This window comes from Thunnus maccoyii, chromosome 6, assembly GCF_910596095.1.
Source record: "Thunnus maccoyii chromosome 6, fThuMac1.1, whole genome shotgun sequence".
NCBI lineage: Eukaryota > Metazoa > Chordata > Actinopteri > Scombriformes > Scombridae > Thunnus > Thunnus maccoyii.
The window spans coordinates 2,962,039-2,979,408 of NC_056538.1; the positions used below are offsets into that span (position 1 = coordinate 2,962,039).

General features: G+C 40.7%; 1 protein-coding gene across 6 annotated transcripts in view; it reads left to right on the forward strand.

Annotated features, from left to right (window-relative positions):
• The window catches only part of bcas3 (BCAS3 microtubule associated cell migration factor), a 361,503-nt gene that overhangs the window by 110,512 nt on the left and 233,621 nt on the right, over positions 1 to 17,370 (forward strand). For all 6 annotated transcript variants that reach the window (XM_042413571.1, XM_042413572.1, XM_042413575.1 and 3 more), the window contains 4 exons: positions 2,676 to 2,800; positions 4,073 to 4,238; positions 4,343 to 4,440; positions 13,539 to 13,639. In XM_042413571.1, coding sequence (XP_042269505.1) covers positions 2,676 to 2,800; positions 4,073 to 4,238; positions 4,343 to 4,440; positions 13,539 to 13,639 — 490 coding nt within the window. The remainder of the gene's footprint in view (positions 1 to 2,675; positions 2,801 to 4,072; positions 4,239 to 4,342; positions 4,441 to 13,538; positions 13,640 to 17,370) is intronic.

Sequence of the window (17,370 nt, forward strand, 5' to 3'; positions counted from 1 at the left end):
GTACAAGTATACCGAAATTCACAGTCTAAATGTTACATGACATTATTCAGTAGTTGCCAACAATGATAAACTGGGGGTCAGTGAGCAAGGCTAAAGGATGATCAGGAGAAGTTCAGCTGGCCAACTTGTGCACACTGTAAGAACTTAAATAAATAGTGGTGCTTCTTTTTGTTGGCGAACTTGCTGTTTTGCCTGTTTGAACACTCTGAATTTTGTTTTGTTTGCTGTATACTTCCAGTGTAAGCACGCATTCATTTGAATCGTAGCACAGCCAAAAAATTTAAAACCCTGGTGTGTAGAGTGTTGCTACAGCATACAATAGAAAACTAAACTAAACTAGTAGGGTCTTTCCATTGGCACTTTTGGCCGCGCAGAGTCAAACCATGTCACGCTGATTTGCGTTTCCATCGGGAAAGAGTCGGGCCAAAGTGCGCCCAACCCTCCTCTAAGTGGGTTGCAGTGACGTCTCGCCAACTGCTGCCAACCTGTGACAACCCCCCTTCTCCCCGCTTCTCCCTCTCAAACAAGCATGTGTTGTGCAGCGAGACTCAACTCATGTCTGTGCTGGAGACCAGAGAGAAAGCTGCTTTTAAAAGTCTCTGTGTGTTCAGCTCTCACTACTTTTGTAGAAACTGAATCTCTGTAGTTTGAAGCCTAGTTTCTCTCCTGCATCCCTGTTTTGTACTTTCAGATATCTGCTTTATTTCAGCTTTCAGCTGTATCGGAGCAGTGTCAAGTTACTGCTGATGAAAACACATTTCCTGCTGCTACTTCATATTTAAAGCTTTTAAGTAACAAAATAATTGAGAACTTTTATTGTGAAGAACGTTTAGGAAATGAAATGTGTTTATCCATTGTTTTACAGCCGTGACTTTGACAAGTAGTCACAGCCATGATGTATACAGCCTGCTGCTTTCGGTGGTGCGTCATCAGTTAAGGACTCATCTTCAAGCGGGTAGCCCTGTTTTAATGGAGATGCAAATCCCTGCTGCGCAGGACTAACGCGCCGAGTCAAACTGAGCCAAGCCAAGCCAGCACATGTGTATGGAAAAGGCCTATAGGAAGTCCATTTTATAGGCTTATTAAACACAGAGGCACCTCACAGTGGTTTATATGCTGTTGAGTCAGTATTGTCCAACCATGGAAAAAAATCATAGAAACAGCAATTTTCTCCTCCATCTCTGTACTGATGAGGTAAATGTTGCTTATTCTAAGAATGCACTGGTATGTAAGATCAGTATCAGCACACTACTGACCCCTTTGGTGGATTGGCCACACGTGATCAATCCACATTAAATACAGATTCTTCATTAATGTAATAAAATTCACTCTTTCCACTATCAATCCAGGCAGGCCACCAGCTCAGTTTTTATGATCCCAATGGGCTCAATGCACTGAGGTATACAGATTTTGAATTTTGGAAGAAGAGATCACCGGTATTGTATTGGCACATACCTTGAACTGAGGTATTGGAATTGGTAACAGAAGAGAGAAAGTTGGATTGGTGCATCCCTAAATTTTACAAGACATGTAATGCAAGATGTTCCACATGGATAACGTTTTTCTTTTACTGAAGCCCTTAGTGGTTGTTGTAGTTGGCCATTCTACTCCAGCTTCCAGAAATGAATGAGAAAACCTGTGTATTTTTGGTGAAGAGTCAATATTGGTATGGAAGCATTGTCAAGCCAAGACAGGAACACACTTAATTGCCGTCTCCCACACGGATACTCATACCATCTATTACAGACTAGAAGATAATGTAGACTGGTGACTGAATAGTATAGGGAGTTATCAAGAAAGTGGACATTTTGTAAGGAATATCTTTTGAGTTTTGGACTGATTTTGATTATTTTCTGAATATGTCATATACCAACATTCTTTCCATTTTAATTAAAATGTGCCAAAGCAGAATATTTTTTTCATTTTTTGCTATGAAAGTGGATGTTTTATTTGCAGGCATTTAAATATCCCCCCGCTTAGCTCCTTGCATGCAAAGCATTTTTATAAAATTTGTGTTTAGTGTTCACAGATGTCGCTGTGTAATTTTCATATACTTATATTCAATATTTGTCACTTGTTCTGAATCCACTTATTTTCTGGTTGTTATCGTTAATGGAACAAGCATTACAAATTCAAATCTTGGTCTTAAAGGTGCTTCATAGTGTATTTAAACTTCAATAAATCAGCACATACTTTCAGAAACATTAAAACAGTTATTGTATACAAATGAGACCATCGTTGAGTAGACTACATTATGTTGCAATGGGTTGATTTTGGAGGTTAATTTAAACTCCTTTACAGCACAAAACAGGAAGTGTGCTACTCCTCATTGCAAATGGAACTTAAAATTATGGAACATGACAGAGTTGAAAGCCCAATGTTTGTCTAGTTCAATGCATCCAGTCACCAAGAAGGGGTAACTGGGCAGGAAGCAACATGGTTCATGGGAAATATAGTCTTAATTCTGACAAACCGGCAATTGGACATAAGCTTGAAGTTATCGATTTTATTCTCCATGGTCTCATTTGATTATGGTACTTACACCAGTCTATCATAATTCATTTGAGAGAGACATGTTGAGTGGTACAAACACTACAGGGAGCACCTTTGAGACCACAGACACTGTGCCACAGTTTTCACTTTGTCTCAACTTTGTACTCTTTTCCCTCCTGAAGCAAAGCTAAGCCGCCCCCTCAGATCTCACCAAGCAAGTCCAGTGGGGGAGAGTTTTGTGTGGCCGCCATCTTTGCCTCATCTCGGTCTTGGTTCATCACTAATCCCAACCTAAAAAGAGAGAAAGGTTAGACCACGGTCACAGCTGCTCTCAACCTCCTTTCTAGACACAATGGGCCTCATTCACTAATATATGCGTAGAAATGTTCTTATTTGCACACAAAGTAAGTGTGCACGCAAAATTACCGTCGGGTTCATGACACGTGCGCAGCGGCCAATTTTCTTCTCACCACTTTGGATATGTTGGTGAATCAGAATCATTCTAAATTGACAGGCACGTGCCCGCTATTAGTAATTAGCATACTACCATGCCCCTATTTCTCTATATAAGGAAAGCTCTGTTGGAGCAGTGCAGCATGTAGAGAGCTGTCACTCATTGCAAAGAGGGCTGTGATGATAAAAATCTAGACAAACTTTACTGCTGGTGAAATGGAAACAAAAGTTTCAGAAGCAGAAGCCAGAAAAGGCAGATTTGGCTGGTAAACATGTTATTGGTACAACCGTTTGGAGCCTGATTGTGAATCCTGTATACAGCCTGCATACCTGTTGCACCACCACCATCCAGTACATCTGTAACAATATAAAAAGTTGGTAAATGTGTAGATCTGTGGAATTGATCTGAATAAATCTCTACTGCTGTGCCAGGTGTGCATCATGTTACGTCTCTGTCCACAACAGGCTGTGATGTAGTGAAAGCAGAGCGTCCCTCCCTGTACCACTACTGAACTGTCAGGCTGTGAGGACACTGAACAGGCTGCTGCTTAACCAGCTGCATATATCACAGCCAAGTCTGATGGAGCAAATTAACTGGTGTCACATTCCAATATGGAAATTCCGATATATAAGCTATTATCATCTGTAAGTGGGAACAGGACAATTTTAATAAATTAATAATTCCATTACATTTATGATGATGATTTTTCTTCATTTTTAAATGTTGTATATTTAGCCCCAATCATTTTTAAATAATTGTGGTTCTAATATACTGTTTACATTGAATAAATATTGACTATATCATTTTTTTAAGACGGTGGGACGTTTATGATTTGTGTGTACACATGGTCTAAGGCAGTTCTAAATTTGTTTGCAGAGTAAGAACAATGAATCCTGGATTTGTGCTTAAAACATTCGTATGCACAATTTAAGCACAGATTTGTGCGTACGCACTATTTGTGAATGAGGCCCAATATGTACATCGCTACACAAGTATTCTGTCAAAGTCCCAACATGTCAAGACTTCTGCCATTTTTTCCCAATTTTTAGAGAATGTACTTTATAATAATTGTTTTTTAAAGAAGTGTTTTTAACAGCCATCATCAATCCCCCATCCTCCTCCCAGATCAGTCCAGGCAGTCGGTGGTTGACTCACTGTACATCCTCAGTTGCTACGGTAACTTGGTGGAGCATGTTCTAGAGCCTCGGCCAATAAGTACTGCTCAAAAGATAAGCGATGATACACCTTTGGAGCTCAGCACCTGCCCAAGGGCCTGCTGGACTCTAGCCAGGTAACGTTGTGTTCATTTGTACATTTTCTGCTTTATCCTTAAAAAAGATGTCACTAATAGTCAGTGTCATTGCTGACACTGTCACTGCTTTGTGTTTGGTACAGAACTCCACAGTGGAATGAGCTGCAGCCACCCTTCAACTCCAACCATCCCTTGGTGTTGGCCTCTGACCTGGTGCAGTACTACCAGTATCTTCTTGCTGGTAAGGGCTATACAAACCTTTCTCTTTGTGTTCATGGGTGTCCAGTCAAGTCAAGTTGTGTTGACTGTGAGTGCACAGTGACAAGTGCATATCAAGTCAATGGAAAGATCAAAAACAATGCAGATTTGTTCAAGGCAGCTCAACTTGAACTGAAGATGGGTCTCAGGTATCGGTTAACTGGGATCCTGAGTTCTACATGCTTACAATAAAGGGACTTTTGTGATCACAGAAATTATAGAAATGTTCTCAATAGAAGAAGAAGAATTTTTAAAGCCACCATGTGTAGAATTTGAAGATGTCCAACTTTGGTGTCAAACCAGCGGCAGTATAAAAAAAGGCACTGGAGCAGACAGTAATGAACACTGCTGCTTGCAACCAAACAAACAGGACCCAGAGACACAGAAAATCATTGTCTGAAAACAGCACACAGACAAACAAACATAAATGTAAGCCAGAGTAATTTGAAAGAAACTACAATCACATAACAAATCCTACAGTGTGGCTTTAAGATTATTGTGAAAAATATGGTAGGATATTAAATGACCATTTTGCAAGACTTAGATGTGGACAGTGCAGAACCAAACACGATAAAAAAAAAAAAAAGTTCAAGTTTTTCTGTCTTGGAAATTTCAGGCTTTAAGCTGAGAAAAAATATGATTTTTTTTCTTGACTTTCTTTCATATGAATTCATAATTTTGCTAAATGTGTTTTTTTTTCTTAAACTTTAGTATTAGATATGTTTTTAGTCTTCTTATTTTTTATGTTGTTAATTTATGGCATTATTCTCACAGATCTTCACAGAGGTTTTTCTATGAATATGAACCCCAAACATGTCATGTTAAAGAGCTGTTTTTTTCTTTTTCTGCAGTCCTTATACACTGTTGTTTGTTGAATTAACTACTAGTAGCATTATTTTCAAAAGATACATTGGTGTGCTACAAAAGGTAGTATGAATACCAGTTATACTGATGGTTTTGATGTATTCCAGGATGTGTGTCATTACATTTATGCATCATAAAATATAGGCCTGTGTATGTTTTGGTTTCACAGGCTCACATGACCATGTATGTTTTCTGTATGTACCGTATGCATCATTAGTCAAGGGGGTGACCCCTATTCCCTGCTGATTTTCCATGTTGACTCTTGAAAGCCAGTCCTCAGCCTCTTATTGGTGCCACATGCTGAGAAGAGACCTTTCCAGTCAGCAGCCATAACATTTCTTTTCTCAAAGTCTTAAGAGAAAGATACTTCTACTATTTCTACCATTTCATATCTTCTTCAGGTCTGTCAGAAACTATCTTAGATCTTCTGTTCAGTGCTACACCTTGAATCCATCCTTTTACTGGCCACACTGCACGGCTGCTTTGGGACATGCTAGCACGATGCTATAAGATGCCACACTCAGACCAATTAGCTGACACCCTAGACTCCCTCTAATTCAATAACAAGTACAGAGCAGTGAGCTCTTTAGGTTGCCGTCTGAAAGGCCAATTCGCAAACGCAGAGTGCACACGGATGGCCACACACAGAATCAGTCCACCCCCTGGAATAGGCTGGCGTTTTGAGCTCACTCCATAATTATAAACACACAAAATCTGTAATTAGCTCTTGTGGTGCTCCAGGGCAAGTGGTAGCTGTGTTTACCCTAATCTCTCTACTCGTCTCTGTTGACTTCTGCAGTGCTCCAGGTCTAACTGGTAGGATATTTTCTCAAATTAGTGCTAATGGTCTCTCCTAGTGTCAGAGCAATGAGGGCACTTTGGAGTGACGGGCACAGGCGTCAGCTTATTCCACCATTCTCTCTGCCAGCATGGGCAGTGGAACTGGCTGCATAATGAGAGAGATTCATTGCATTAACATTTACATCCAATTAGCAATAGCCAGATAACACCGCCGTGTCTCTTTATTCTCCAAACCAACCAAGTGTGAACCAATGCAAGGCCAAGATGCTATAAACATAATTGTTCAGCCCTCAACCCACTTCTTGTGCTCCTGCCATTTTCCCTCTGGGCCAGTGTCCTATACACCACCACCACCGCCGACTGAGTTGCTCTTGGAGTGCCACCTTCCATTTCTGCGCTTTGCACCCAAGCGCAGACTCACAACATCCTGTTTCTCAGCATGGGTCCCCTTGCCAGCCCTCTCCTCTGCCGTTTCCTCCAGGGCTTGGCAGCACAACGGAGAAGTGATCCAGGAGAAAGAGTTGATTTGACCTTAGGATGAATTACAGCACAGCCATACGCCCCTTGTCCAGCCGCCTTTTTCTGAGCATAAAGATCAGGCCGCTGCATTGGAAACTGAAAAGACACACAGTTCTTACGTGCAGAACAAATTGTGCTATGTAGGTCTAATTTACATTGCCAGTATAACCATCACAAGAGTGAACAGATAGCCAGAGAGGAATTTTTCCTTGTAGTCAAGAAACAAGACTGAAAACTGTGAAAGAATGAGGAAAATATCTCTATAAATATCCTCTGTAGCTACTGTACTTGTCTAACAAACAGAGTATGTCTCTAGAAAGGTGGTGCAAGGCGAAGAGGTGGCGGCGCTTGATTGACAGGCCATGGTCTCTGGTCTCGTGGCTCTATATTGGATGACCCAGGCTGATTAAAAATGCAGTATGCAGGGAAAGGAATAGGAAGGGGAGAGGAAGGGCCGGGGTCAGGCCAGACCGGAGCCTCCAGGACGGGATGATAAAAGGCAGCGGTGGCGCCACTTCATGGTCACTATCTCCACCTGTCCATCTGTAGCAGCTACTGGCAGCACTCAGCCTTGCAGAGGAAGGCAACGAGCAGCACTGCCTTGGAGAGATAAGGAAAAAAGAGACACACATTATACAGTATACTCACAAACAGAGGAGATGCTGTAGTATGATCTGACCTAATAAAAGCAGACTCAAGCTAGGTTTTTAGTGTTTGGGGAATCCTTTATTTGAGATGAGGTGGAATTGCAGGAATTCTGTCTGTGTTTCCAAGAGTAGCCATTAGCCGATTAGGCAAGTGTGTAAATGGACCCTTTTTCTATCACCCAAAGGTGTTAAAACTGGGTAATAACAGAATGACTGCTCTAATCCCTATAATAACAGTGTCCATACTTTGATGGATGTGAGGTTTCCACACCCTCATTAGTTGCATTCATACTTTTTATTCACATGGATTTTTTTCCACATATGATTTTTTTTGGGGGGGTTGATGTTTATCTAGTTGTCCGCAGTATGTTTTCCGACACCTCTTCCCCTCGCCGCAAAGTTGCTCTGAAGCAAACAAACCGGTGAATAATTTACCACCTGGATTTCTGGCTGGCTTCTTTGAGCATGGCGATGATGGCAGCAACAGAGGCTATGCTTTTTGGCTGGGGCCCTCCCCTCCCTACCTGTCATATAATGTGCTAATTGTGGAGACTGACTGACTGGCTGGCTCAGCTTCTCTCTTGGGACTTTGAGGCCCATGACAGGCCAGCCACAGTTGCCTCGTCAATAGATCTAATTGCTCCGAGAGAGGGGCCGGAGCGAAGGCTTTGGAGCATCAGGCGTTTGGTAAAGAGAAGCCATGGCGCCATGACTGGGTCAGTAATCAAAGAGAGGCAGAGAAAGGATGGGGTAAGTGTAGCGCTGGCTGAATGAAGGAACTGTCAGTCAAATATGCCTTGAATGATATATAATGACTAAGCTATCCCAGTCTGTCAGTATGCCAGCACCTATCTGCCAGGATACTACTCAAAAGAGGAAAGTGAGGAGAGAGGAAAGTGAGAAGAGAGACAGGTGGAGCAGTCAAGCGGGATGCTAGCAAGTGAAATGTCTGGCAACCAAGTGTGGCAGGTCAAAGTAGAGAGAAGGGAAAATAAATGACTAACAAAATGAACCTTTAAAAAATACAAATGAAAGAGATAAAGGTGAACAGAGCAGATGGCCCAGACAAGACGGCTATCCTCTGTCCACTGTGCAGCCAGCTCCCCAGATCTATCAGATTGTTAGCCCCTTATCTATCCCTGGAGATCGGCCTGTCCGGCCCCTGGCCCCAGGCCCCGGGAGGTCGGGCTACATCAATACCTAGGCAGCCTTTGTTCTTGTTCTGACTCCCTGCTTCACTGCTCTGGCTAACAGGCCACTGGCTACCAGCCTTTAGCACAGCAAAACACCACTCTCTCCACAGTCAATAAAGACTGAGACACAGACAACTCTGTTCCACGGCAGTGTAGGGGAGATTGGCTCTCTGGTTATGTGTGTATGCAAGCGCATAACCATCATGGTGTTTATTAAAGAAACTGCCCAAAAAACAAATTGGAATTCATTCATCCTACTCCTTAATAAGGCCGTTATTATTGTAGGTTGGCTGGAAATCATATCTTTTATCAATTACAATGTATTATACAGCTTATCTTTGACATCAACCATCACAAGCAAACAGTTTGTAAGTAACAGCTCTACTGATTGATCGGCAGTTTTAGGATTATTTTTCTCCCATGTCGGCCAGAAGTAGCTCTTATAATTACATAACCATGTCTTTTTTAAAATGATTTTAAATAATGACACCATTCAGAAAATATAATGTACACATGTAATAAACACACAAGATATAGACATGACATCATATATAGACTTCCCTCATCCCTCAACCGCACCCACCGCCACGTCCTAAAAATCTATGTAAAAACAATCTCAATGTATCATTAACCTCTTTTCCAGGCACACCCATTTTTGTACACAAAATAATGTACCCAAAATATAAAGGTTACTGTTCTTTAACCCTTCATTTGAAAGGCAACTCTTAATATTTTACAACCAAAAAGTCAGAATGAGTTTAAATGATCCTCAACCTAAGTTACAGAGACGAAATTGTCCCACAGATGGGATAGTGTTGTTTAACAGATATAAATACAGCATATACGTATATTTTCAACAGAGTTTATAGGTATATAGACTTTGTTGAACATTTGAGAGACAGTTTATAGATAAATTAACCAGAAGGGGATGTCTGTTTTTGGATAATCCTGAAAATGAAATACCAGAGAAATATTTTCATACATCAATTTTGCTTATTGATTTGCAATACTGTCCACAATGGGCAAATATACCCATAAACAAATTAATGTTTCCTCATGTTATATCATGATATCGGCCAACTCTATGTCAAGGGACTTATTTTCTATTAATATCTGAGACTTTCAGGATGAATGACTTATTATCCAATAAAAGCTGAACAACAATTTTTCCGCCACCAAACAATAGAAAATGTGTTTTGACTAAAGAAGGTATATTTGGCCTGTAAAAGGGTGACAGTCGCTACTGTCTTCTGCACTGTTGTTCAGTTCTGGCACTGCGGGCTCCAGCAAAAAAAGTTTAATCAGTAAGATGTGCAAGCATACATTTCTGGTAGTATACAATAATTGTAACATGAATGTTGTATTTCTGCTGTTGACCTTACGACTGATGTGACAAAAGATAAAATGATTGTGGCTGTGATTATTTTCCAGAATTGTGAAATCCAGACTCATAGTGTTATAAATTGCTGTGCAGTGTTTTGGCCATCTGTCAACCCTTCCAACTCTTCTGGATCGGAGAGATCTGGATTATATTTCATCTTCCCCGTGGTACCTGAAGCAACACATCCCTGACATTTTTTGAGGCACTGCTGTTGACAGTTTGCAGTCCAAGAATACATATTTGTGGGCACAAAGGCCTCATGACATAATTGTGGAGAAAACATTTCTGTACATCCCAGAATGGGATAAGGTGCCCTTTTCTTTCCTTCATTTTGCACATTTGTCTAGATTCATACTGTTGAACTGATGCACTTTCCATTCTTTGATCATTTCTAAGTCATGACATCGCCCTATACTCGCTTATTCTCTTCTTTAAATCTATCACAATATATAACAAAACACAGCCATTTTTAACATGCGTATAGCCAGGAATTCAGACTCCTCTCTTGAGTGTGGTGCAATAAGTTTGCACTTAAAAAAATTTGCTGTCTGTGAAATTGCATTGACATTCTGTCTCTTAAGAGCCTGTAATGAGTGTTGTAAAAGCAGAAGGCCAAGTGGCTGGCTAGCCGGACACTAAGATGAGTAGATATGACTGTAACTGCCGGGGTCAGTCTGGCTGCTGATATGCACACTAACACACACTAACACACGCACACAGAGGATTGTCTCTTTGCCTGACCCATGGGGATGACCACTAGCTCCCCTCACCAGATCCTGGCCGCGACTCTGGCCATTGAAAGCCACCCCCCCCCCCCCCCCCCCCCCCCCCCCCCCCTCCTTCTGCAGGAAACCTGATCTAGCCTGTCCACCAACTGCTTCAGAACATCAATAATTAATTAGGGAACAGCTATTGGCCCCAAGGGTCAGAGAGCAAAAGGAGAGAGAAAGAGAGAGAGAGGCAGTGGGAGTGAAGGAAGCGGTAGGAAATAGATGAGTCGTGATTTTGTTTAATAAGTAACACAACACAGGCTTTGTTCTTCTCTCTTCCATTTGACATGAGAAACCTTCTCTGCATCTCTCTCTCTCTCTTTCTCTCTCTCTCACTGTAGCTCTAGTTTTCCTCTCCACGTTATGTGAGGGTCATTAAAGGGTCAGCTCTCCAGCTCTCCCAAATGACAAGAAAAAAAAAAAAATCACTTACTAGTGGTATTTCGCCATGTATGTAGTTTTGGTTTTCTTTGTCCAGGTTTTGAGATTTCTGCCTCCTCCCCAATACAGTGGAGGAGAATGTAATCCCATTTTTGTTGCTCACAATTATATTTAACAAATTCAACAGCAACACGTCTTTCTGCAGAGTGTTACTCTGGATAATTCATTGATTTCACAGTGAACAGTTTATATTAAAATACTTCCTGGCAAATAATAATAATAATAATAATTTTTCATGTTATTATTCAAGAGTTGAGTATCACAAATGACTCAAAATGTACCTCCATTGTGTTGGGGTAAAGGTTAAAAAAATATTCTTAAAAATATTTCAATATTTTTTAATTTGGCTGGACTTACCCTCACTTACACTCACAATTCATTTACATCGTTACAACTTAGATATGTTGAGCTTTCTGTTATCATTGTGCTGTGTGTTTTGCGGAAGCAAATAGTTGATGTACAGAAATGTAAAGGTCAGTTTGATAATTGAATAGTTTTAAGTCCCCCTCCACTCAAAAATGTGTTGTTCTTATTGTCACTTCACTTAGATGTTGAGCTTCACCGTGCAGACACAACTACTACTACAGTTTATCTGTGCTCACCTTCAATCTGAGATTAATGCGTGTACCTACGAGCATAATGACATCACAACTAATCTGGAGCCAATCGTGGTTCAGTATGTGATGTGGAAACATGAAGCCTCCAGTGCACACACACTGAGAATGGACTTTTCAGTGAAGTTCATCTTGTCTCCAACAGTTAAACTTTTGAGACATAAACTATTTGCATATAAGTAAGGGTTAGATGTGATTTTACGAATTTTTACCACAGTAATTAAACTTTTATGTTGAAAAACCCATCTCAGACAGATATTATTATTCATGACATAGTATTTTCATATCATAAAAATGTCTGGAGGGGATAGTTAAGTCATTTATCAAGTAAAAATGCCAAACATTCTGTGGTTCCAGCTTCTCAACTATGAGAATATGCTGCATTTTTATACTAACCTAGCAAGCTGTCATCATTTTTCACTGTATTCTGACATTTTATCAACTCAACAATTAACAGATTTTTTTTGAAAAATAATCTAGATATTAACTGATAATGAACATATTTATTAGTTGCAGCTGTAGTTGTATGTAACTGTGTCCCTGATGTGAAAACAGACTTGATTAGATTAATTGAAATATTTGAATGCATCAGAATTATTTAAACATGTGCAGTACATGCACACAATACTATTGAGCTTTTCACATTTTATTTCAATGTCCAGTCAAAGAGCAGGTTAGATGATATTTTTAAAGATAATTTCCAGCTGATGAATAAATCATTTGAGAACTTTTAGTCACAGAATAATCTTTCCCATTCCAAACATTTTTTTTTTTCATTTTCATGATACAGACACCAAACACTACTTCAGAAGCAGGTGCAAGAAATGAGTATAGTTCATAATGTGCGAGTTGGGGTGGTGGGGGGTCACACGACATTAGTTACAGAGGTGTCAAACACAGAACTGCCTCCGTTCAGGGTGCATGAACACCTGGCATATGTGAGTGTGTGGATAAAGACAGGAGCGCCTCCTGTGCTCCAGATGTGAACTTGACAAGTTTATTAGCCATTCCTGTGTTAAACAAACCCCATCCCTGAGGTGGGAGACAGAGAAAGGACTGATTCTACACATTAGGCCTCATTCTCCATGCCTGCTTATTCAAGCCTGCAAGAGCCCCATCTGTCTCTGGCTTTCTCTGTCACTCTCTCTCTCTCTCTCTCTCTCTCTCTCTAACACACACACACACACACTTTCTCTCTCACACACACTTTACTGTACACTTGCTTTTTCACACACACTTGCACGCACCCATATTCCCATGTGAGAGAAAGATACACATGGATTTTTTTTTTTTTTTTTTTTTGCTGCTGTACCATCTTTCTCTTATACTCATCGTTTTTTGATCTTAAACATTAAAATTAGATCTGGTCCAGTCAGTCATGAAATTTAAAGTTATCCTACTTGATCACAGGTGAATTATCAGACCTCATGTATTGGTATTGGCTGTCAGAAAGCATATCAGCTAAAACCTGATGAATCTAACACACTTTAATAAGTAGTTGTCAGTTATCATTTTCTCTCACAGGCTGATTTATGTAAATAGTTAATGGTAATATGTGATTCAGTGCCGCGCTGCTACTACTACACCGTCATCTTTGACTTGCTGATAGCCCTCTCTGCTTGCTGACTTAATGTCACATTTCATAACGTTGGAGCTTTTCCACTTTGCAAGAATATCATTATGTTGGAGACAGTGGTTATTTTCATTCCTGAGATTCTTTTTTGCAAGAAAACTGTCAAATTTGATGATCTTTCATGAATTATTCGCTATTTTCAGCTTCAAAATATCAATGTCAGTATACTCATTTGTTGTTTTTTTTATGATTTTCTGTGCATATGTGTGTTCTCTCAGCGATGCCCCCAGGGAGCCCAGGCCCAATCACACGTCACGAGTCATCAGACAGCCTGGCGTCCGACCACAGTGGACAGGAGGACGAGGAGTGGCTCTCTCAGGTCAGATCTTTACCTTGACCGACATTACAGTGACATTTAGTTAGTCTGTGCCAATCAGACACGGGTGACATTATCTGTCAATCAGTGACGTGACACCTGTGTTGCCTTGCAGAAACAGATCTGATCCTATCTCACTGAACTGTAGAGGAAAATGCTTGAGAGATTGTGACTGTGATTGCCCCTTTTTTATGTGTTTGTTTTCCCTTTACTGAAGGACTCAAGGCCTCATGTTTTTGTAGTGATAAATTTAAGTTCAAGTCCATAATATGGAAATCTATTATTTCCTTTCTGGATTGGGGAGGCTGTGTCTGACATTTTTCAGTTTATGGAACAAACAATCCAACATTCATACTGACTTCTCTCAGTGATTGGCCCTATTTACACAACTATTTCTGTCACTTTTCACATGTACAACTAAGCACAATACTATGAATACCTTCCAGCAGATTATCTGAAAATGTGCAAATCCCACTAAACACTTTTGATTTTCAAATTCATTCATTCTTTTCTAGTATAACCTGTATAATAATTCACCCAAAACATCATCTGTTAGAATTTGGATTTTCAAGGTGACCTGCCTCCATGCTGAGGAAAATGTTTGCAGTTTAATTCATGATTAAAGCCCCACTTATCAATATTTGTATGTAAACAATGGATCAAATAACTGTAATATTCACATTGTCAAACTTACAGAGAATTATCACCTAAATCTGCATTTCCCCTCAACAGTTTGTGACCAAAACAGAAATAAAACAAGAGTGAATATTGGACTTACCTAATAGAACAGAAAATTAACTCCAAATGAATCTTTATGTTTCAGGTCGGGCGACAGTTTGCTAACACATTAGCGGTAACAGCTTTATAAGCTGATAGTCAATCAATATAATAATCAAATTTGGCACAATTTTAACAATTCTCCCAAACTCCAACTTGAAGAATTTGGGAGGACATAACTGGATGGTGGTTGGGACATGCCATTCTCCCATCTCAAGTGAAGAGTTTGCCCTTTCATATAAAATTGCAAATTAGCTCTTCAAAACTGTTGATATGCTGTCACCACAAGGATTTAGTTTTCAATTTATTCTACTTTAATATGATCTTGTCCTTTTATATTTGCACACACAGCTATTAGATCACAATTCTTTGTTTTCATACACATTTACTCTGTTTTATTTGGCTACTGCTCAGTCACTAATGATTACTTACTTTGCAGCTTTCTCTCAATCATTTACACCATCATGAATTGTGGCAAAGTTTTCACAGTATTCGGTCAAGACATGTTAGAATAATCATGTACAGCACACACATCCTGGTCTTTTCAGCTTGGTTAACCCTCATAGCACTCATCTCTGATGTCGGCAGGTAACCCACTACATTTTCACCATCAATAATTCCACTGCATGCATAATTGATTGGCTAAAATGCACCCCACTTAGCTTGCAGAAGCCGTGGTTCATATCTGCCATGATAGTTTGCCAGGAGCAAAACTATCCATTGCACTGAGCTGGATTTTTGGCAACTTCCTGTCAGAGCAGTGGTAGTGATGCATTTGCTAGTGGTTTGAGATGTAACAGTACAGGTCTGTAAGTCCTAACATGTACCTGAGTTGTTTCAGAAGTAGCTCTTGTGGAACAAACTATCAGTGACTTTAGGATAAGAAGACCCAACCAAAATGAAACATGGGTTTCGATCAATTATACATCGTAGTTTGTTTTTATTCCAGTCCCTCCAAACATATCACGCGCAGCCTGGTGGGTTGAGAAATGCTAAATACATATAGGCTAGATTGAATTAGAGGCTAAGTACTGCCTCATGGATTTCATTATAGCATATCAGTGTCCTTCATTAGATTATCAGCGGGCATTTTGGCGTTGGATTGGGATTTAGGATTGATCGGCCATCCCCTAATGAAATGTGAGGTTTGTGACCCTCCATGGCAGTGCTTCAGCTTGCTGCTTGCATTGTGCCATTTGCTGCCCATCAGTGTTAGTTGCTCTTCTACTGGCTGTCAGTGAACGACAAAACCTCGGGTCTCTAAATTGCCTGAGACCTGAGGTCAATTTTGATGTGATGGAAAGGGTGTCATGTTGGTGGTTGGTTAAATTGTTCAAGATTCTCTGAGTCCATTCCATGATTTCATGAATACAAATGTGCTCTAGGCCACTGTGCATGACTCATGTCATATTTTGTCCCCAACTATAGATTATTGATTGTTCCTTGTCAATGTGTTAAGTGTTATATGTCACATACATTTTTTGTTAAACAAGGGGTATTGATGGACGGTATAAGTATTACAGCCTTGATACATATTGCCTATGTGCTTTTCAGTTTGTGTAACAACATCTGAAACTGACTCTGACGGCAGAATCTGAAAGGGGCTGGGTCCAACAATCTTTGTAACTTTCTGAAATAGACATTCACACCCACTTTATACAGCCATTGGCCAGGTGTGCAGAGGTGTGATAGTAAGTAAGAAAAGTTGAACCTCACTTTTTGTTTGTCCAACCAAGTGCAATAACATGGATACCTTCAAAGAGAAAACTGAAAATACGATATGCAGTCCTCATTTGAGCATGTTATCGTGTTGAGATTGACATTGGACAATACTGTAGACTGTAAAGGCAACATCTGAGGCAACATGTCACCATTTCTGTCCGTGAGACAGAGAGGAGAGGGGGTTGGGAGTCGCCATTGGACTGTAACATCTGGACCTTCCAACCCACTGCAAAGAGAACGCACTGGCAGCTGTTCAGTTCTGCGGCTGGGCGTGACATTGATGGTGTTAACTGGCAAAGCACACACACACACACACACACACACACACACACACACACACACACACACACACACACAAAGTGACAATCCTCCTTCCTTCTTATGTGGCCTAATTTGCACAGCTGTGACAGCCCATATATATCTAAATGTGTATGTTCATATATATGTGTATAAACACTGACACACAGATGAATTAAGAGAGTGTAAGCTCTCTCTCCTGTCAGAGATGTTGGCACCTGGCAGCCAGAGTGGAGAGAGACTGTGAGCTTAGAGATGGGCTGAGGTGAGAGATGAACCCGTACATGAATAAAGATAATGAAATGTGAACAGTGAGACACCAAGAGGCGTGTTAAGTGCTGCAGGGAGTTGAAAAGTCAGACTTAGCGTGGGAGAGCAGTGAAAAGTGGGAGTCCAAGGCAGGAAATTGTTAGTCAGTGAATTCAAAGCAAAGAAGAGATGGAGACCGAAGGAGGCAGTAATAGTCCAATGTTTATGAGTCACCCACTCCGTAGCCCTTTCCTATCCTACTTTCAGCCAACATTAGTGCCACTCAGCTCAGGCAACCATGGACCGCCTGCCATGCCAGCGCCATCTTATTCTCCCAGTAGGCCTCATCTCAGCCTTGCTGCCATGCTGTTGCTCATATCACACTTCTATTAACCCCCCGGGAAGACTTCCCATCATGCCACCAACACTCTCAACACACACAAGACCTTGACGAGTTCTGACATCATCGTCAGACTTGCAGTGGTGCAGGAGCACAGCAAGCTTTTAGTTGGATGTCATGTAAGTGAGTTCATCTGAGTCCTGCATGGGGTGTTTGAGTATCGGCACATACATTGATGCCAAACCACCATGTCAAATCCACTGATGATTACTCCTCAAACAAGCTGCCAGTGCTCTGTCCTGCTGATGCATCAGTAGTGGAGTTCAGACATATCTTAACAGTGATACAG